The 23,203-nt window shown below is 43.7% G+C and overlaps 1 protein-coding gene across 4 annotated transcripts in view; it reads right to left on the reverse strand.

Annotated features, from left to right (window-relative positions):
- The window catches only part of LOC121269665 (pleckstrin homology-like domain family B member 1), a 331,530-nt gene extending 308,534 nt beyond the window's left edge, over positions 1-22,996 (reverse strand). For 2 of the 4 annotated variants that reach the window (XM_041174453.1, XM_041174451.1), the window contains exon 1: positions 22,564-22,995. In XM_041174453.1, coding sequence (XP_041030387.1) covers positions 22,564-22,713 — 150 coding nt within the window. In that variant the 5' untranslated portion in view covers positions 22,714-22,995. Of the gene's footprint in view, positions 1-22,563 lie in introns of all 4 variants that reach the window. The other 2 variants (XM_041174450.1, XM_041174455.1) reach the window with 2 other exon arrangements.
- Between the last annotated feature and the right edge of the window lie 207 nt (positions 22,997-23,203).

Consider the following 23,203-nt stretch of genomic DNA (forward strand, 5'->3'; position numbering starts at 1 on the left):
TGAGTCTTTGGAGCTGTCTTCCTCAAAAGGTAGTAGAAGCAGGGTCTTTGAATATTTTGAAGGCAGAGGTAGATTCTTGATAAGCAAGAGGGTGAAATGTTATCTGGGGTAGGCGGGAATGTGGAGTTGAGGTCACAATTAGATCAGTCATAACGTTACTGAACGACAGAGCAGGCTCGAGGGGCTGAGTGGCCTACTCCTGCTCCTAATTCATATGGTTGTAGGCTTTCGTTACCTTTAGACTCAACTATTTCAATGCATTCCTGGCTGGTCTCCCACATTCTACCCTCCATAAACTTGAGGCTATTCAAAACTCTGCTGCCCATCTGAACTCATTCGCCTATCACCCCTTTTGTTCATTGACTTACATTGGCTCTCAGGTCAAGCAACGGCTTGATTTAAAAATTTTTATCCTTGTGTTCAAATCCTTCTACGTCTTGCCCCTCCCTATCTCTGTAATTTCTTCCAGCCTCACAATCCTCCAAGATATCTTCACTCCTCTAAGCCTGGCCTCATGAGCATCCCTGATTTTAATCTCTCCACCACTGATGACTGCGTCTTCAGTTGCCTGGGCCCCAAGGTTGGGAATAACCTCCCTATACCTCTCCACCTTGCTTTCCACCTTTAAGGTGCTCCTTAAAACCTTCATCTTTGACCTAGCTTTTGGTCATCAGACCTAATACCTCCTCATTTGGCTCTATGTCATATATGGTTTGAAAACACTCCTGTGAAGCACATTAGGGCATTTCATTACATTAAGACACAATTGTATATAAATATAAGTTGCTGTACATATGGTAATCTCTTGGAAACAATATAGTCTGACCTTACGGCAACATCTGGAAATATAATAAAGAAAACACTCAGACACCATTATTCACCAGTCTCTGATCAAGAGTTTCGAACACAAACAAAATCACTAAGGAAGTCAAACCAGCACGAGACACAATAACTACTTACATGAACGGATGTAAGTTCACAAGCTGCTTAAAACAAGGTTTGAACTTTATCATCAAGACAAATAAGGGCCTGGCCTTTAACAAGCTGCACTTGATGACTACATTAGGGCTGTTAGAGAGATGATTATATGGAAACAGGGATAACATGCGACTCGAAACAAGCAGCAAAAAATCAACATTCCGCTTGGTCCAATCCAATCACAATGATTTTTTAGTGAATTCACTACAGAAAATCTTGGGAAATCCTGAACAAAGAAAAAATATAACTGATAGTTGACCAACAGAAACGAGACTCTTAGAGACATTTACATCTCCCTCTGCAAGGGGTAGTCACTGAAAGGGAAAGATTTGCATTTTGCCTCCCTGATTGCCCTCAGTAGGTCAGTGTGCGAATGAACTCAGTCCAAGTCAGCAGGTTTACACCACAGCCTGTGTTCCGTTAATGGGCAGCACTCAGGCACCCAACAATCAGCCTCAGTGTCAACAGGTTAGAGGAAACATCAGCCAGAGGCTAGTGCTCAGCCTCTCACTGAATGATCTCCCGTTGGAAAGTGTTTATGATCAGTATGAAGCAGTCCGCGCCCATTTGCAGCAAGACCTGGACAATGTTCAGGCATGGGCTGGTAAGTAGCAAGTAACATTCATGCCACACAGGTGCCAGGCAATGGCCATTACCAACAAGGGAGAATCCAACCATCTCCCTCGACATTCAATGACATTACCATTACTGAATACCACACCAATGACATCATGGAGATTACCATTGGCCAGAAATTGAACTGGACCAGCCATATAAATACTGTGGCTACAAGAGCAGGTCAGAGACTAGGAATTCTGCAGCGAGTAACTCATCTACTGACTCCCTAAAGCCTGTCCAACATCTACAAGGCACAATTCAAAAGTGTGATGGTATACTCTCCACTTGCCTGGATGAGTGCAGCTTCAAGCTTGACACCATCCAGGACAAAGCAGCCTACTTGATTGGTGCCCCATCCACCACCTTAAACATTCGCTCCCACCACCAACGCACTTTAGCAGCAGTGTGTACCATCTACAAGATGCACTGCAGGAATTCACCAAGGCTCCTTCAACAGCACCTTCCAAACCTGCAACCTCTACCACCTATAAGGACAAAGGCAGCTGATGCATGGCAACTTCACCACCGGAAGTTCCCTCCAAGTCACTCACCATCCTGACTTGGAAATATATTGCTGCTCCTTCACTGTCGCTGGGTCAAATCCTGGAACTCCCTCCCTAACAGCACTGTGGTGTACCTACACCACATGGACTGCAGCGGTTCAAGAAGGCAGATCATCGCCACCTTCTCAAGGGCAACTAGGGATGGACAACAAATGCTGGCTCAACGATGCTTACATCCAATGGAAGGATAAAAAAAAAAGCTTGGGGCAGGATTGGGATTGCAAGTAATGTCTCCTGCAGTAGCATTATTGTATATAGGTTGCTGGATGAAAAATAACAACCTGCAAGAAGTATAGTGGAAGATGAACAGTGTGTGCCAGACAGTAGGGGTCGGATTTTTGTGGTGGAGGCAGGAATCGGGGGATGGGCGTGAATCCGGGTCTCAAACCTGCACCAATGGGGAGTAGAAATGTATTGGTATTTTGGTGGAGGCGAACTGTCACTTGGGTCAGGGGTGGGTTTGCTGGCGAATTAGTGCTGGGGTGGGGGTGTCCATTGAAAGCGTGGGCCATGCTCTGATTCGTTATGCAAGTCATTGCTGTGGGTGACTTTCGGACAGTAAATTCTAAATTTGGAAAAAATGGAACATGCAGACTTTTCACATTTTGGAGGGAAGATAGAGACCTGGAACCTGGGACAGGGGAGGAACTCAAGAATTTGTTGAGGTTTTTTAGCCTTTTCCTGTGATGGGGTGGACCTCCTCTGCTCCACAAAGCCACTTTCACTTACCAAAGTCACTTTCACTTACAAGGTAATTTTCACTCACCCAGCTCTCGCCACACTTGAGCTGGTTTACATTAGGCAGCTCCCAGAGGCCGTCCACCCCCTTGAAAATTTGGAAAGATTCAAAGGCAATTGCTCCTAATGAGCTCTTTTAAGTGTCTTAATTTGTCTGATCATTGATACAAGCGAGTTTATTAGCAACCACCCCCCCTCCCCACCCAACTTCATCCCACTCTTCTTCTGCCCTCATGAAAATCGCCTAGGTGAGCATCAGAGGTGGAAGACCCGGCTCATCTGCTGTTGGCACCAATAATTGTTTTTGATCACCCATTCTGGCCTGCTCCCAGCAGTGGAAATCCAACCCTAGGAGTGAGTGGCTTCATGGAGTAGAAATGATTAGAGAGGTTACAGAAGAGATTGACTAGAATGATTAAAGGGATGAGGAATTAGAGTTACATGGAGAGGCTGGAGAAGCTGGGATTGTTCTCCTTCGAGTAGAGAAGGTTCAGAGGAAATTTGATTCAGTTGTTTAAAATCATGAATGGTTTAGATAGAATAAATAAAGAGAAACAGTTTCCAATGGCTGAAGGGCCAATGAACAGTGGAGTCTGGCAAAAGAACCAAAGAGCAGACATGAGGAAAAACACACAAGTGGTTAGAATTTTGGAATACATCACCTGTCTGTAGGAGCTTTCAACAGGGAATTGGATAAACATCTGAAGGAGAAAAAATTGTGGGATATGGGGAAAGAATGGGGGAGTGAAACAGTTTCCAATGGCTGAAGGGCCAATGAACAGTGGAGTCTGGCAAAAGAACCAAAGAGCAGACATGAGGAAAAACACACGAGTGGTTAGAATTTTGGAATACATCACCTGTCTGTAGGAGCTTTCAACAGGGAATTGGATAAACATCTGAAGGAGAAAAAATTGTGGGATATGGGGAAAGAATGGGGGAGTGAGACCAACTGCATTGCTCTTCGAAAGAGCCAGCACACACTCGATGGGCCAGAAGGCCTCCTTATGTGCTGTAATATCCTATGATTCCATTTTAAGATATATATCCAAATATATAATGGTTTGAAAGGAGAGCTCAGGCAAGTTCTTGCAGGCAGGGAGGCAAAGAAATGTGCACCCAGTCCACAGATCATTCACCCCACAACATCAGAAAAAAGACTGGTAGCACTCAGTTACTTGAGGCAGTGAAGAATGAGTTCTGTGCAGCCCAGTGACACCAGTGAGATACTCTGCAGTGAGGCAAGTACCATGTCAGGTGCAGTGTGAATAGTATAGAGGAGAGGAACCTTCTGCACTGAATTAGTGGCACGCATTGTTCAGTCTAGTTCTATGCCAAGCTTTCAGGCATTAAGGGCAGATGCTGCTTACAGTTTTAAATCAGTCCTCTGTTGGTTGGTGATGTGCCTTGGCCTCCACATGCATTAAAGCAAAGCAGATCTTTCCCTTTATCTATTGGGACATGTCACATTTCAAATAAATTGCTTTCAAATCAAGGGGATATCGTCAGATACACACACACACACACACACACACACACACACACACACAGAGTAATATTATTACTGGATAAATCGTTAAGTATTAGAAACAAAAAAGAATACAGGAAAATTAGATTCGACAAACATCTAGCATCGGTACATTCAGAACGGGCCAAATGACCTCTGTAATGATTCAGAGAGGTGTTACATTTCCCAGAAACAATTCTGTTTCAGGAGGATTAAAAATGCTTGATAAAGAAATACTGTTTGGCAGTTAATATCCTGAAAATTCAGACAGTAGAGAAAAATCATACCTCTCTCTCTTCAGATGTTCCTTAAGTTATTCCTCTGATGTTAAGATGTCCATAGGTATTTTCTCATAAATTCATTTCCCAAAAGCTCATCCAAAGAGCTGAGTCAATGCTAACCTTTTCTGCAGCTCCTTTTAGAATGACTAAACTCCTGGTAGCCTTCACAAAACTCAGGGCAAGGACAGAGAGAGCAAGTGAGAAGGCGCAAGGGAGAGAGAGAGAGAGAGAAAAACTGGCAGTGATGGGAGCTTTAGACTGAGGGTTGTCTGTCGAAGTAGCCCTGCCTAAGGCAGTGTGACCCTACTCCCCCAGCCCTGTCAAACAACAAGGCTGCCTTTATTTCTGTGGAAAGGGCTTGCAAACAGGGCACTTGTTCATTGATGGGAGAAAGGCCTTCAGTTTAAAATGCCAGAATGGAGAAATGTAAGCATTAAATATCAACAGTGCCAATGAAAACTCCACACAGCCTCTCTCCCAAACCTGGCTGCAATGAGGCCTAACCCATTACTGTTTGTCCTTTATTCCCGACTTAGCTTTAACACAATGCCCGAGCAGTCACAAGGTAGAGTGAAAGTTACAGATTAATCTCATTCGGAAACGTTTCCAGGGCCTAAATATTTTTCAAAAATTGTGTTTCTCAAACTTAGCTTTAAAAAAATCAGAGCTGTAAACTTTTATAATCCATTGAAATATCTTTGGTTTGCAGGTCATTTTCTTAAATTCAGATTAAGTCCTCATGCTCATAAAGCTCAGAAAATTGGCAGTTCATCAGAAATAGCCGGAGCCAGTGTGTACGCTCTGCTCTGCAGGTAACATCGGTCAGAAACTGGGCAAGTTGTTTTACAAAGTGAGTATGTGAATTAATTTTATTATAGATTATAAATATTAAAACAAATTATGTTGAAGTCACAATTTTTCTTGTGTCTTTACACACACACAAACACACACATGCACAGATAAACGTGCACACACACTCAAACTCATGTGCACACACACGCCTACACCCACATATGGACATTCACACATATTCACATACACACACCACTGCCGACATCCACACATGCACACACACAAACACATACACAGAGGAACAGGCGTATTTCAAGGTGCATGTGTTGAGTGACCAATGGCAGGAAAAGGGGGTGGAGGATCAGTTAGAGGCAGGTGATCCCCAGTGTCCTGGCCAATGTTAGTAAAACTGATAATCTTGTCCCTATCGCGTTGTGGTTTGTGGGAGCTTGCTGTGCACAATGTTGGCTGCCATATTGGCTACAACCATGCAGTATTGCACTGAGAGGACAGAAATTTCCTGCAGGAGTTGGAACCAAATGGGGATTCTGAGCCTGCACTTTCTGACAGTGAGACACTGGCGCGATCTTCTTGGAGGCAGATTCCTGATTGGCCAGCTCCATGCTTGCCATCCTATTAATGGCATCAGGCGGGAAGTTCGAGACCCAATCAGGAGACCAGCAGGTCTGCAGCATCGACAGCACCCCCAGAGAGGTGGGCATTGCTGAGACAAGTTGAGGACTGCAGGCTGCCTCTACATAGAGGCTCCCTTACTGGGCAACACAGGAGGTCTGTACTGAAGACTCCCAAAGCTGGTAGGGACATCAAGTATGGGGGGATCCCCTTTGAAGAGCCTGACGTAGAGGCCATTGTGGCCTTTCATCCACACGGCCTCGTCATTGGAGCAGGGAGCCTCTGGCTCGGGTGGCCCCCATCAACCTGCAGGAAGGAGTATCTGCAATAAGCCGGTTGTTCCCATATGTAGTGTGGTGAAGGGGATGGTCCTCCAGTGGCAAAGTCGCAGTGATGCTGCCAAACTGTCCCTAATTGGAGGCTTAACCAAATTAATCAGCTGCTCACCTCAAGGAGCTGGGAGTCAATCCTGTTACCAGCACGACTCTGGGGAAGATACCAGGCAGCTAGGAATGTAATCAGGGAGACGTCCTAATGTGGCTCCCTGCTATTTTTCTGGCACTGCCCCCCACCCCTCTCCACTTCCAGCCCCGTCCACATGGCTGGGAAAATCCAAATGAAATGCCAGCCTTCATTTTGTGCTGAAGTCTTTAGAGTAGGACTGGAACCCATGATTTTCTGACTCAGGTTAAGTGTGTTACCCACAGAGCCACAGTTGACTAGTAAATTGTTGACAGTCACCACGTTCCCAATTTGGCCAAGGGACACTATTCACACTTTAGCTTTGACAGTGAGAGGTGACAAGCTGTTCACAAGCACCAGTAAATATTGGGGAAGATACAAAATTGAAGGAAAAAAAAGAGACCCAAATGCACCAATTCAAAGTGTCACTCATTCCCAATCAAGGGCATTTCCTCTTATGCACATACTAAAAATTCGCAGCTTGTGGGACAGTCATTCACAATTCAGGGTGATCAACCTGGAAGCTAAAACAGAAGCTAATAAACTGTTACTGGCTCATTACCTTCAGGAAATGTTAAACTACTCCACAAATATTAAAATCCTAATGGATTTGTAAAATCATAAAACCCTTACAGCACAGAAGGAGGCCATTCAGCCCATTGTGCTTGTGCCAAGCTTTGAAAAAGCTATCCAATTAGTCCCACTCCTCTGCACTTTCCTCATAGCCCTGTAAAATTGTCCTTTCAACAAGTTAGGGAATCCCCTGTTGAAAATTATTTTTGGATTTGTTTCTTTTCAGGCAGTGCATCATTCCAAGTCGAAACAGCTCACTATGTTAAAACACATTCTGTTCAGAACACCTCGGATTTAGTTAAATTTGTGCTCTCTGGTTACTTACCCTCCCACTTTCTCCCCTATCAAACCCCTTGGAATTTTTCACACCCGATTAAATCTCCTTCTTGGATTAATGGCAGTTTTACATGACTTTGTCTCCCTACTCTCCGAGTGCCATTCACTCTCCAGGAGGTGCTGACCCATGCTCAGGGAGATCCCAATGGTCTCACGAGTCATTCAGGTCTCATCCAAGTGGCTGGATTCCCAAACATGCCTTCACAGCCGGCCGGCCTGTCAATTTGTTGAGGGGTTGGGAACCACAATGGAGATTGGTTCTGACCTCCCCTCAGTCCCATATGTATTCCATCCAACTGTGCTTACTCTAGCTCATTTTCCTTCTTCTTCTTTAGCCAAGGGAAGCTGCATTCAATTTGCCCCAGAATTCCTAGCTTGGCTGAGATCAGCAAACTGGGCATTAACCCAGGTGACCTTTAACCTGACTTCTGTCTGCTGATTAGGAAGGATATATTGGCCTTGGAGGAAATGCTGTGTAGATTTACCAGAAGGGCACCTGGACTCCAAGGGTTAAATTATGAGGAGAAGCTGCACAAACTAAGCTTGCATTGCCTGAAATTTAGATGGTTATGAGGTGATTGATTCAAAGTTTTCAAGATATTAAGGGGAACAGATAGGGTAGATAAATAGAACAATTTCCATTGGGTGGGGAGTCTTGGACTAGTGTTACAGACCAAGATGGGAGGAATGCGCAGTTAATTCTAACTCCACGTCTCCACAGGTTGTAACAAAAATTTAAATGTTTAATTCACCCACAAAGCTGGCCAATTGTTTACCTTTGATACTGTTATCCCTAGCATAAACCAGACTTCTTCCAGTAAACACAAAAAAAATTCATCTATTATAAAAATAAATTAATAAAAAATAAGTTATTAAAAATAAGTTAATAAACTGGTTAACATACAAGTTGTAGTTTAGAAGTGTAAAGATTTTCCCCTTTTTTAAAAAAAGGCAGATATTCGAACCCCCATACCCTCGCACACAAACACAAAATAGGACAAAACAAACACACTCCCTGCAGAAGCTGGAGGGGAAGATGGGAATGATTCTTTCAAAAGAATAAAACTTGGAAAGATCGCCACGCTTTTGATCTGACAGAATTCTGGTCACAATAAATCTGGAACTAGAAGGTCTTTCAGACTGATTTTCTTGTGAAACTGTCCTTGATGACTATTACTTATCACGACTTTGCAGAATTTCAAATAAAAAGATAACTTATTCTGATGAGATGTTTCTGAGAGATTTTGACTCACTCTAGACCACATATAACACAAAGGTAGGGCAGAGAGGGGGGAAGAGAGGGTCTTTTCCTTGCAACTTGCTTCTAAGGCTCACATACTCACTCACTCACTCTCTCTCTCTCTCTCTCTCTCTCTCTGTGTGTGCTCCTCTCTCTCTCTCTGTGTGTGCGCCCCTCTCTCTCTCTCTCTCTCTCTTTCTCTCTCTGTGTGTGCGCCCCTCTCTCTCTCTCTCTCTCTTTCTCTCTGTGTGTGTGCGCCTCTCTCTCTCTCTCTCTCTCTGCCTGAGAGTTTTAGAGACTAAGATGTTCAAAGAATACATCCCTTAGGCCAGGTGTTTTTAACAAATCCGCTAGTCTTTAGCCTGGCAACAGTAGTTCTTTGTTAACTTGGGTGTACAAAGTATCTCTTCCCTCTTGAGGTGTTCCCCGCTGGACATCTATCTTGACCCGTGGTTCCTTGATGAATGGCATGTTCACAGCCCCGAATTAATATTGCAAACTTTCAAAAAATAATCAGGAAGAAGAATGTCCAAAATTTAACGTCCTTCAAATTTTCTAAAACCACACTTGGGAGCAGAGTCTAAAAATAGAGCCAGAACTTTCAGGAGTGAAATTAAGAAACACTTCCACACACAAAGGGTGATAGAAGTTTGGAACTCTCTTCCGCAGATGGCAATTAATGTTGGATCAGTTGTTAACTTTAAAATGGAGATTAATAGATTTTTGTTATCCAATGATATTAAGGTATACAGGGCAGAGACAAGTATATGGATTTAGGTCACAGATCAGCTATGATTTCATGGTGTGGTGGAAAAGGCTCAAGGGACTGAATGACCTCCTCCCATTCCTATGAACAGGAGGAGGCCATTCAGCTCCTCATGCCTGTTCTGTCATTCATTGAGTTCATGGTGGGTCTGTATCAACTCTATCCCCCTTCCTTGGGGCTGCATATCCCTCTCTACCATTTGTTGAGCTAAAACCTGTTGATATTTTGCTGGGATATGAACAGGCCTGCAGTGTGAGTGTAACAAAACTGGGAGATTTCGGTAGGGTTATGTCTTGAAGAAAGAGAAGCTAAATTTAATCCACAAGATTTGAAAATGAAGGACAGGAAATTGGTTTCTACAGAACTTGGCCAGTTTAATGTGGAAATAAGCCAGAATCTGAGGGCTTTGTTCTAGATGCAATTTAATGATACATGGTCAAGTTAATTACAAGTAGTCAGAACCACTCAACATGTGAGAACCTGCTCATTAACATTCCATCACTAATTCCTGCTATTAATCATGGATCATGAACAATTTTGATGTCGACAGGTCTTTAGGTTGGCTAAGTACTGGGGTGTGATACTTATTGGTTATCAGGGGAGAAAAGAACACATGGTGGGCATCCCATTTCTCTAAGTGAACAATATCCTACAGTTAGGGGTCACCGTTATAGCTGATCACACTAATCTGGCGAAGAAAAGCATGCATTTCAAGGTGCATCTTAGTCAATGAAATACTGTTAAGGTGTAGCCAGTGTTGTAAAGAAACACAGCAGCCAATTTTTGTGCAGTAAGCTCCCACAAATAGCATTTTGAAAAATGGCTAGATAATCTGTTTTAATGAGTGGTTGAAAGACAAAGATTGACCACGAAACTGAGGAAAACTCACCTGCATTTTTCTAAATAGTGCTGTAAGGAACATATCTTTTTATTTCTGTTGGACTGTTGCAAAGAACATTTTTTAAAATTTTCTGTTGGACTGTGGATTAAAGACATGTCCACTGGAACAGGATGAGAGATATATACAATTTTGCAATCCTGGAACAGAGTGTGCCATGAAACACAGAATGGTGCCAGAAAGGAGTCCTGGACCAAGGGACCTGCCTGGCAACAATGTTTTAATTGGCTCCTGACCAGGTGGCCAGGTTTTGTGTGAGGGTAGTGCAACAGAATAATTCCTAGCCTTATAGGAAAAAAACCTCAAACCGCTTGCTCCTGCGTGTGGAAGATTCCAGCAATTCCACAATAATAGTTAGCTGGCTTTTTCTCCTCATATCTCTATAACCTGCTCTGTCTGTAAACCCCTGTCAAGAGGCAAAGGAGAAAATCACTGTTATAGAGACATTAAAAGGCTCAACCAGAGAACTAAATACTGAAAGTGCTAGAAGACCACCTCGTGTCATCAACAAGAACTGAAAGGAATTTGGAAGACATCAGTCAAAATCAACCCATCAAATCCTACACCCCAGAATTGGTGCTATTGAACTGTTTTATCCTACCCGTAAAATCCATGTTTTTTGTGTTCTTATGTGTCTTGTATGTGTGTGTATAGGGATTTAAGAAGGGGTAGAAGTTTAGGTTATAGAGTTAGAAATTAACAGTTCATATTTCTTTCTTTTGCCACTGGTTAACGAGCGTTTGTTCAATAAACAGTTATTTCCTTATTAAGTTTTACAAACCTGGTGCTTGTATTCTGTTAACCTAAATTAAAGAGTCAGGCAGAACTGAGACAATCTGGTGGTTTAGTCAAACTTTTCACATTTGTCACGGCTCGGGGAACAGTGGGGCTGATAGTACAGCGCACTATCCCCAGTGAGTCGTGACATTGCCAATGGATCTTTTACACCCTCCTGAGGGGCCAGATGGGCCCTTGGTTTGATGCCTTATGTGAAAGATGGCGCCTCAGACTGTGCAGCACACTCTCAGTACTGCACTGAGAGTGTCAGAATGGATTATCTGCTCATGCTTCTGGGCTGCATCTTGAATCTTTGCTCCTTTGATATCGAAGTTTGAGCGTTATCACTCAGATATGGTCAACACCGACAGAGCACTTACAGGGCTTTGTCGGGAAAAAGCCCAAACTGGTTCCTCCATCTGTTAAACAGTCTGTCACAATTCGATGTCCGTGTTGACAACACAAATATTGGGAATTTGGACTACAAGGCTCCTCGCAACTGTGAAAAAAGTACTCGGCAATAAAAAGTAATCATCCTTATCTTTATGACTTGAACACCATAACTATTTGATGACTATTGAACGCACCCCCACTAGCCTGACTTTTACAATCATTAACTGAGAGATGGGTGGTTAGCATCAACACAGAAATGGCACAGTGCAACAATAAAACACTGGATGTTGGACAAGCCCCTTTCTGACAGCACAGAGACAGTGGAATAGTTGGGAGATGTGCTACTGGGAAGCTGGAGCTATGTGTCGTCAGGATAAAATGTAGAAGCTGATCTGTGTGTTTTTGCAGATGAAAGTCAACAAGTGGATGAGAAAGAAGGAAGGGAGGGAGGAAATGAAAGTTGGATACTTGGGCTTATGCTGTGGGAAAGGAAGGGAAGATATGTTCAGGCTACAGAGAGGTAAGAGCGGAACCAAGTGAGGGGCAGTCCTAGCCAGCGTGACATTGGAAGAGAGGCATTGCTCATTGCTTCAACTCTTCTCCCTAGTCATGTTACATTCGTTCATTGTCACCATAGCCTTAGTGGGACTGTCGACATTGCTTTGCTTCTTTTCTGGTTTTCTTCAAACCACCCTCAGTCCGCACCTCATTTCACCCATCCATCCAACTTTTCTTCCTCTTCTCTTTTCATCTTCAACATCTCCTTCAATTGTTGCCAGGACAAAGCTGCTGGGTCTTTGTTTCCGAAGTCTGTTCTTGGCCATCTTTCTCTCTCTAACTGTACTTACCAACCCTTTTGATTCCTGAACATCTACTTCTGATCCAACCCACTCATTTGTCCTTCTGTCCATCCAGCTGATTCGGAACATCCTCCGCCATCCTCTATGTGTTCCACATATCGTTAATTGACTGTTTTTTAATAAATAGTTTCCACTGTGCCCAGAGGATAGAGTGTCTGTAATATGAAGTTGTAGTTAGTTACAGGACAAACCTTCCCCAACTTCCTGTGGGTGTGAAGCAGTCCTGGCTAAATTTAGCCTCTGATTGAGGCGATATTCTCCACATGCTTCCTGCCTGGCTTGGCACTGCAGGCTGAAAAGGACAACCACTTTTTCCAAAGTAACATCAGAGGGTGCGAATAAACTCAATCCATGGCCATGGGATATCAGACTTCCTGACTGCAGGAACCCCCAGTCTGACCTGAGCCCAAGGTTAAACTTTTTGGATTTTCATGCTATCAAATGACATCGCCAAATGACATTATGTTTTTTGATAGATTTACTGCTGAACATTAATGAAGCTAATAATAAGTAGAGTTCATAAATCTTTCTTCACACTTGATGCTCTAACTTGGAGACGTAGGAGAGCCGAAGAGAGAGAAAAACAGATAAACATATGGAGTTAGAGAGAAAGGGGGAGACACCTAAAAAGAAAGAGACAGATACGTGCTTCAACCTATTGGTTGAAAGTGAGGGAATGTGCATGAGAAACTGCTAGAGATAGAGAGAAAAGAGAGAGAAAAAGAGAAACAGTAAGAATGAGGAAACTAGGAGACAATGAATGAGATGTAACAGGTGCCCTCCAGTCCCTTCTCTGAATAACTGTTGGTGCTGTAGGAGAAACACAAGTTGTTGATTGGCAATGAAACAGTGACAGTGACTCGATGATGGTACTCAACCTTCACAGCCTGCGCAGCAATCATTTCCTTTTGCAGAGTCGCACCACTGACTTTGCAATGCCAACCGCTGATAGTGAGCTGAGGAACTGCCTGTCTGCTAAGTCCAAGCATCATGCCCCCCCTAGACAGGCAATTCAATCTTCAATCCCCCTTTCCAGTCCTAAAGGAGTGAAAGGTATCAGTTAGGGTTCATGCTTCTGTTCACTATCCATTGACTCTGAATGGAGTAAGAATCTGCCACTATCATCCTGTGAGCAATGATGTTGGGCCTCGTGAAATCCCCATCATTGACTACCCATTGCCAACACTCAGATTCACTTGGGCAAGGTGCGCTGGTAGCTATTGGACGATACCTGGTGCTGTCAGAAGGGAAGGGGAGGAAATCAAAATAATGAAGGCTTTCTGCCCATACTCCACAGGGTGGTATTTGGGGACCTGTAGCTATTTGGATGGGCACTTTGCATCAAACACACAGACAGAATCCAACAAGCAAATGCAATCTGATTACCAGAGCATCTGTCGAACTGGCTCACACTGTATACATGTCAGTCTGATAACTTCTAAACTCCATGAGGAAAATCATCAAGTTGATGCGTTGGATCTCTATGTTTGCAAGTTGTAAAAACACACGTGGTATTTTATAGTTGCTCAGTCTTTCAGTATCTTTCCCTCTCACCCACACACAATTCTAGACTGAGGGGGCAAGAGGGCTCCTTTTATTAATTTATTCACAGGATGTGAATGTATCTGCATTTATTGCCCATCAATAATTTCCCTTGAGAAGTTGGTGGTGGGCTGCCTTCCTACACTGAACAGATGGCTTGCTCGGCCATTTCAGGGGGCAGTTCAGAGCCAGCCACGTTGCTGTGGGACTAGAGTCACATGTAGGCCAGACCGGGTAAGGACAGCAGATTTCCTTCCCTAAAGGACATTTGTGAACCAGATGGGTTTGTATAACAATCCAGTAGTTTCATGGTCACCTTTACTAAGACTAACTTTTTATTCCAGATTTATTCAATTAATTGAATTTAAGTTCCCCCAGCTGCCATGTGGGATTTGAACTCATGTCGCCAGATCATTTGTCCAACCCTCCTGGGTTACTCTTTCATTAACATAACTACTAAGCTAACATAGCATGCTCAGCATATCAGTTCCTAACACCTCAAAGCACGATAAAGCCAATCATATGTTTCCTTTATATAAAAACAAAAAAACTGCGGATGCTGGAAATCCAAAACAAAAACAGAATTACCTGGAAAAACTCAGCAGGTCTGACAGCATCGGCGGAGAAGAGAAGTGTTGACGTTTCGAGTCCTCATGATCCTTCGACAGAACTTGAGTGAATCCAAGAAAGGGGTGAAATATAAGCTGCTTTAAGGTGTGTGTGGTGGGGGGGGGTTTGGGTGGGGGGAGAGAAGTGGAGGGGGTTGGTGTGGTTGTAGGGAAAAACAAGCAGTGATAGATAGAAGCAGATTATCAAAAGATGTCACAGACAACAGAACAAAAGAACACATAGGTGTTAAAGTTGGTGATATTATCTAAACGAATGTGCCCATCCATTCTTAATTAGCATATTCGTTTAGATAATATCACCAACTTTAACACCTATGTGTTCTTTTGTTCTGTTGTCTGTGACATCTTTTGACGATCTGCTTCTATCACTGCTTGTTTGTTCCTACAACCACACCAACCCCCTCCACTTCTCTCCCCCCTTCCCCCCACACACCTTAAAGCAGCTTATATTTCACCCCTTTCTTGGATTCACTCAAGTTCTGTCGAAGGGTCATGAGGACTCGAAACGTCAACTCTTTTCTTCTCCGCTGATGCTGCCAGACCTGCTGAGTTTTTCCAGGTAATTCTGTTTTTGTTTTATACGTTTCCCTTATGCCACCAAGCCTCGGATCAGATCACGTTAAGTGGAATGTAGATTTTGTGCTGCACTATCTGTGGGTCTAGCTCCACGTTCATGCCACTCTCCACTGGCTTACAGGGGAATTTAACAAGGCATTGCTGGTACACTCATAGGAACAGAGGAAATTGGAGCAGGAGTAGGCCATTCAGCCCCTCGAGCACGTTTTGCCATTCAACCAGACCGTGGCTGATCTATCTCAAAACCATTTTCTCGCACTATCCCCATATCCCTTGATGTCTTTAATATGTAGAAATCTATCGATCTCTGTCTTGAACATACTGAATGACTGAGCTTCCACAGCCCTCTGGGCTAGAGAATTCCAAAAATTCCCCACCTTCTTAGTGACGACATTCCTCCTCATCTCAGTCCTAAATGGCCTACCCTTATTGAGACTGTGTCCCCTGGTTCTAGATGCCTCCACCCACCATCCACCCCACTACCACAAACAGGGGAAACATCCTTCCTGCATCTACTCTGTTGAGCCCTTTAAGAATTTGTAAGTTTCAACAAGGTCACCTCTTATTCTTCTGAACTCTGGAGAATACAGGCCCAGTCTCCTCAATCTCCTCACAGGACAATTTCACCATCCAAGGGATCAGTCTGGTGAACCTTTGCTGCACTCCGTCTATGGCAAGAATATCCTTCCTTAGGTAAGGAGACCAAAACTGTACACAATACTCAAGGTGCGGTCTCACCAAGGCTCTATACAATAGCAGCAAGGTATCTTTACTCCTGTACTCAAATTTTCTTGCATTAAAGGCCAGCATACTATCTGCCTTCTGAATTGCTTGCTGCACCTGCATGTTAGTTTTCAGTGACTCATGAACAAGGACATCCCAGGACCCTTTGGACATCAACACTTCCAAATCTCCCACTATTTAAGAAAGACTCTGCATTTCTGTTTTTCCGACCGAAGTGGATAACTTGACATTTTTCCATATTATATTCCATCTGCCATGTTCTTGCCCACTCATTTAGCAAATCTAAATCTCCTTGCAGCCTCTTTACACCCACCTCACAACTCATATTCCCGCCTAGTTTTGTGTCATTACCAATCCCTTGAAAATATCACATAACACGCGCACAATCATACTCCGTATCACTGCCAATTCAACATGGGACCAAGCCCAGCTCTCTACAAAGCCAACATCGACACGCTTAACAACACAATGGACTCCTGTTGATTAAAAATAAAAAAACAGAAAATGCTAGAAACACAATGAGCTCATGAAAGAGAAAAGACAGGTCAATGTTTCTGAAGAAAGGTCACAGACCTAAAACATTTTCTCTCCCCACAGATGCCAGACTTGCTGAGTATTTCCAGCACTTTCTCTTTCTGTTTCGGATGTTGGATTTTGCACTGAATCTGATTACAGGATCTCCAGCCGCTGACAGGTCTGTCATGCCCTTCCAGCATTGCTGTGATGTTTTATTTTCCACTTTCCACGATTATGGATTAAAAGTACCAAATCATTAAAAGCAAAAACGATAGAGCGCTAAATATTGCAGTGATTTAAAACAATAAACAACAATTTTTTAAAAATGAATTACCTTAAAGTGTACTGAAACTAGCTCCTTATTCTTTCTTGTCTTCCAGGAGAGAGACAACCTATTCCCCATGACTCAGAGAGGAACTCTGCTCTTTTCTTACTTACACGGTCGCCAATCTAGGTTCGTACCTAGAATCCGCCAAACTCATACAAACGATGGTGGGTTGTCCAACGGGGAAAAGTCAAATATAAAAGTCAAACCGGCGTTTCCTCCTAGGCACAGCCAGTTAAGAGTTTACAGTGCTCCAGCCTGCGCTATAACTGCAGCTGAACTTTCCCAGGCTGGGATTGACTGTCCACCTGTTGCTGATCTGTGCCCACACAACAGAAAAAGAAATAATAATTTGCAATTAATGGTTTCACGGAAGAGCCATCTCCCCCTCACCCGTCATGTACTCTGCAATCTGTCCCGCTTCATTAACCAGATTCCTCAAACACCGCTGAGCGGGGGCAGAGGACCGGGGTGGGGGGGGGAGTTTTGAGCAACATGACAACATGAGCCACTTATCCAATGATCAGATCCGGACCTCATTCAAATCGCAATAATTTCACAAATGTGGATGTGCCAGCTCCTGGACACTTGCCCAATTGTTCCAGTTTCCTGTATCCTAGCTCTTCTCTCCGATTTCCAAATATTATTCTATGTTTGTCAACCAAACATCAATCAAATTAGTGCCATGGTTATAAGAACAACTTGCATTTATATATCACCTTTCATGACCTCAGGACATCCCAAAGCACTTCACAGCAAATAAAACGACTTTTTGAAATACAGTCACTGTTAAAATGCAACAGCCAATTTGCACACAGAAAGCTCCCACAAACAGCATTGTTATAATGACCAGGTAATCTGTTTTTTTAACAATGTTGACTGGGGGATAAACATTCGCCAGGACACCAGGGATAACTCCCCTGCTCTTCTTCAAACTAGTAATGTGGGATCTTTACATCCACCTTAGACCTGATCCAAAAGATGACACCTCTGGCAGAGCAGCACACCCTCAGTACTACATTGTAGTATCAGCTTTGATTATGCGCTCCAGTGGGACTTGAACCCACAGCCTTCTGATTCAGTGATGAGAGTGCTACTCGCTGAATCTTAGCATTCCAAGACAGTGACAAGAAAGCAGCTTCTCGCTCCTCTTAATAATGCTGGAAGCAGGAAGTCATGTCTAGTTGCGTGTTATTAAATGGAACTCCATAGATATGCATGAGTTCTGATTACTCATCTCCAACTGGAATGCCTCGTGGCCAAGAGGAATCAATGTGACAATGCACTGATGATGCTTTTACCAAAGCTGTGAGTGCCATTGACTACACACTTGGGGATAAAGGCTTTTCAAAGTCAATCTCACGGCCCACGATCAACTGCAAAATTCTCTTTCAATCAATCTGCAGACGCTCCGGAAAGCTCAACAGTGGATTGTGTATCTCAATGCACAATGCTGGCAGCATGGTCCATCCCCGCCTGCAATAGAGCTGAATAGTGGGACCAACTGCAAAATTGGTTGTTTGGGAGGATTTTAGGACTTGGCTCGTAATCCCCGTTACTCCCCCACCCCGGCTCAGAGAGACACCAGTAGATAAGGTGGCATGCTTCATTAAAGTGCAAGGTTAATTCTACAACAAACCATCTTGGGTGCTTTACAACGCTAGTCAAAGGTGAGTGACTGATCTCCTGCCTAAGCCACTGAGAAAGGGCTTCACCCTGAACTGGATATGGAAATGGAGTGTTTTCCTGATCATAGCCTGAGGGATGAGACAGATGGGTTGATACACAGGACTGGCTATGAGCATTTTCAAATTCTCTCCTGAGACACTAGCTCATAAATCCACACTGCCTCCAAGTTCCTCAGTGGCAGTACCCCACAAGAGGTCCACAGGATCATCACCAAGACAAGTTATGAAGTCCATAGATCAGCCAGGACATCCTGACCAAAGTCGCTTTAGTGCAGCGATGTTGGGGAAACTGCAGCATCACAATTGCTACCTTGGTCACAATCCAATAATTCAGCAGGGATCATGAATCAAAGCTAAAATCTTCTATAGGTCTCATTACCAGAGGGAACAGGGAATTTATCGAACCAGCAGCTGGATGGCACACAAGAGCAATCCAGAGCGATACAGCCAATGACTGTCATCATCTCCTCTAAAAAGCAAGGAATCTCCACTCAGGGTCCCTGCTCCACCCAACACCCACTCCGAGATCAGAAAACAGCAGCTAGAAACATCACAGCTACAAACTAACATCCAACCACTGCATGACACCTCTGGACACCACCTAAAGTCCAACACTTTAATAACACCTTCAACAGCACCTTCTAATCCTTCAACCTCCAGCACCCAAAGAGGACAAGGGCAGCAGGTAAATGGAAACACCACCAAGTTCCCTCCAAGTCACTCACCATCCTGACTTGGAAATATATCGCTGTTCCTTCACTGTCGCTGGGTCAAAATCCTGGAACACCCTCCCTAACAGCACTGTGGGTGTACCTACACCAGATGGACTACAACAGTTCAAGAAGGCAGCTCCCAACCCCTTCTCAAGGGGCAATTAGGGATGGTCAATAAACGCTGGTCTAGCCAGAGAGGCTCACATGAATGAATAATAAACAAACTTCAGATTTCAAAAGCTACCTTCATTTGGCCCAGCTCATTGATGTTCTAACTCAATAGACCCCAGCACCTCTGGAAAAAAACATTAACAACTTGCATTTATGTAGTGCCTTTAACATCTGCTTTCTCAGGTGAATATAAAAGACCTCATGGCATTACTGAAAGGAGACCAAGGGAGATCCGCCTGGTGTCCCAGCCAATAGTTACCTTTCAACCATATCACTAAAAACAGATGATCAGTTCATCATCACATTGCCCCTTATGGGATCTTGCTGTACACATATTGGCTGTGTTTCCTACATTACAACAGAGTCTGCACTTCAAAAGCACTTTATCGGCTGGAACGTAACTTTGGGTGTCCTGAGGTGGTGAAAGACACTAAATAAATGCAAGTTTTTCTTACTTTTCGAGCATGAAGTTTGGTCCCTTGGAAGATTGGAAGTAAGATGCCAGTGAGCCTGTGTTCACCAAGCCCTTCGACAAATCAAATCATCAATTTCAAAAAATCCATATAAGGAAATTATCGGCCACTAGGCAACACGTTCCATGTGAGGGATCAATGAGACCAGGGTTATTAACAACATTCAAAGCTTCATCGAAAATCAGTGAAAGGCCAGTAAACCCACTATGAAATGAATCACCTGTTGGGGAGAAGGGAAAATATTTGAAACAAAGAAGATTTTGCATCCCTCAGCGGAAAAAAATTGTTAAATCTTTCGAATTCCAGGGCAGCAGTGAGTGTAACCAAAATGGAAGAGGCAGCAGGAATTCCACAGGCACATAAGGAATTTCTGAATGAGTTTTTCCTTTACTGAATGGTTCTGAGATTTCCAAAGGATAATGAATGGATTATTGACTAGCGTTGCAGAGATCCATTCTAACAAGCAGGTGTTACTCAACTCTTTGAAAACTAATTGACATTGAAAAATACATTCCAACTCTCAGACTTTGTCATGTTTACTGTTCTGTGAGTGAACGGTTATCAAAGACATGCTCAACACTCCAAACTTTCCTGTCACAAAATCCCTCTCATCTAGCATTCCCCATTTCAGTGAGAACTTAGGTATTAACTGTAGCTCACTGAGTATCACTCTTCCAGAGAATTGAGCCCAAAACCCAAGCTGGCACTCCCAGTGCAGCACTGAGGGAGTGCTGCATTGTCAGAGGTGCTGCTTTTCAGCTGAGGCCTTAACGCAAAACCCATCTGCCATCTCAGGTGGACATAAAAGATTGCACAGCACTATCGGAAGGACAGAAGGGGAGTTCTCCCTAGGATCCTGATACGGAGTCAACCAACATCTAAAAAATCCTATAATCGCTCTTTCATTTAATTAGTGTTCATGGGAACTTCTTATACAAAAATTGGCTACCATATTTCTGACATTACAACTTTAGTATCATATCATCAATAATGATAATTTGCATTTTCGTAACACCTTTAATGAATTAAGACGTCCTATATTGCTTTATAGGAGTGTTAATAAAGAAAATTTGACATGAGCCATGTAAGGAGATATTAGGATAAAAGCAAAATACTGCGGATGCTGGAAATCTAGAACAAGGACAAAAATACCTGGAAAAGCTCAGCAGGTCTGACAGCATCTGTGGAGAGAGATATAGTTAACGTTTTGAGTCTGAATGACTTTAGGTATTAGTTCTGATGAAGAGTCATTCAGACTCGAAACGTTAACTATATCCCTCTCCGCAGATGCTGTCAGACCTGCTGAGTTTTTCCAGGTATTTTTGTAAGGAGATATTAGGTCAGGTGACCAAAAGTTTGGTCAAAGAGGTGGGTTTCAAGTAGAATCTAAAAGAGGATAGAGGGGTAGAAATGTTTAGGGAGGAAATTCCAGATCTTAGGGTCCCAGGCAGCTAAGGCACAGCCACCATTGATGGAGTGATTAAAATTGGGAGGGTGCAAAAGGCCAGAACTAAAGAAGCACAGAGATCTTGGAGGGTTGTAAGACTGGAGACGGTTACAGGGATAGTGAGGGGAGGCACCATTGGGGAATTTGAGAACAAGGATGAGAATTTTAAAATCGAGGTGTTGTTGAACCGGGAGCCAGTGCAGGTCAGCGAGCACAGAGGAGTGATAAGTGAACGGAAAGGCCACAAGATGGCCTTATGTGTGTTCAAGTTTGTGGAGGGCAGTCAGCCAGGAGAGCATTGGAATAGTTGACTCTCAAGATAACAAAGGCAGGGATGAGAGTTTCAGCAGCAGACGGACCAAGGCAAGGCTGATTGCAGCAATGCTTGGAGGCGGAGGGAGGCGGGCTTGGGATTGGAGTGGATATATGGCTGTAAGCTCATTCAGGGTTAAACAGGACGCGAGCCGTCTCTCTCAGCCTCAGATAGTGAGCGGTCAGAGGAATGGAATCAGAGGCGAGAGAATAGAATTTGTAGTGAGGGCCAGAGACAGTGGCTTCAATTTTCCCAGTGTTTTGTTGGAGGAAATTTCTGTTCATCCAACACTGGATGTTGAAGAAGATGATGTAACAAACCAGAAGCAGAGGAGGGGTTGACAGAGGTAGTGAGCGGCTATCATCAGCATACATAACAGCGCGTTCAAATGATATCATTGAGGGACAACATGTAGATGGGAAATGGGAAGGAAGCCAAAGACATATCCTAGGGGGCTCCAAGGAATGGTGCAGGAGTGGGACGAGAAGCCATTGCACGTGGTTCTCTGGCTATGTCTAGGTAGATAGGAATGGAACCAGGTGAGAGCAGTCCCACTCTGCTGGATGCTTTCGTGACTAGATGGATTCTGAATGCAATCTGACAACTTCAGAATCACTTCTACTGATAGCAGCTTTTTACTTACAGACTCTCTTTAAAAAAGCCAAATTCAGATTTTCAAACTGCCACAATGAGGTACATGTCACTGCATTCCGAATCCATCACCTCTACACGACATACCCATCAATTAGAGCAAGTTAAACAGAAAATCAGCCACAGCTATGTTACTTCACACTTGAAGTGGATACAGTAGGAACATTTCACAAGCCCAATATTACACTTCACAATTACAACAGTGTAAAATTACTGTTCGTTCACTGAATACATTATATATAATCTACAGGAACAGGCCATTCAGCCTAACAGGTCCCTGTTAGTCCTTATGTTCCACATGAGCTTTCTCCCATCTTATTTCATCCCACCCTACTGCATGTTAAGCGGAAATGTAACCTTTACCTTAAATCGTACTCTCTTTACCACCTTCTTGTTGTCTAAGACTAGCACAGTTGGGAGTTGCTCTGCAGGACTGCTCGAAGTAAGTGTTCGACAGATCTGAGGGTTGGAGTCCTCCAGGACCCCCTGACCTTGTTGCTTCTTCTCCCTCATACTATTCCCGGCCCTCAGCTCCTGGAATAAGTCAGGAAAGCTCCCCCAGCATTGATAACCATACCGATTGTCTCAGGAAAATGACCCCGGAGTCAAAATAAATCTGCCCTCGGGGAGCGTTCACTCCTCCTGATTCCTTCTCTCTCTCACAGCAGGGTGAACGGTGTTTTGCAGCTTTAGTCAGTCACAGCATGAGCTCGCCAGGGCTAAAAGACACCAGGACAAAACATTCGGAACTCTCTCCGTGTATAGACAAGGACTGCGATCCTCCCCTTCCGAGGCTGCCTGCTCAAGTCAGCAATGTAATTAAAAAGGAAATCTTCCTCCTGCCTTTATGCAATGCTGAGGCAGGAACTAACATGTAGAGGCTCCGAGTTCCCACCTCCACACCCCCGAAAACTAAACACACAGCTTCCTGATTGAAATGAGGTGACAAAGAAGCAAACATCCATTCACCCCAAACACATGCAGTCAGAAAAGCAGTTTAACT

Source organism: Carcharodon carcharias, chromosome 25, assembly GCF_017639515.1.
Source record: "Carcharodon carcharias isolate sCarCar2 chromosome 25, sCarCar2.pri, whole genome shotgun sequence".
NCBI classification, from domain to species: domain Eukaryota; kingdom Metazoa; phylum Chordata; class Chondrichthyes; order Lamniformes; family Lamnidae; genus Carcharodon; species Carcharodon carcharias.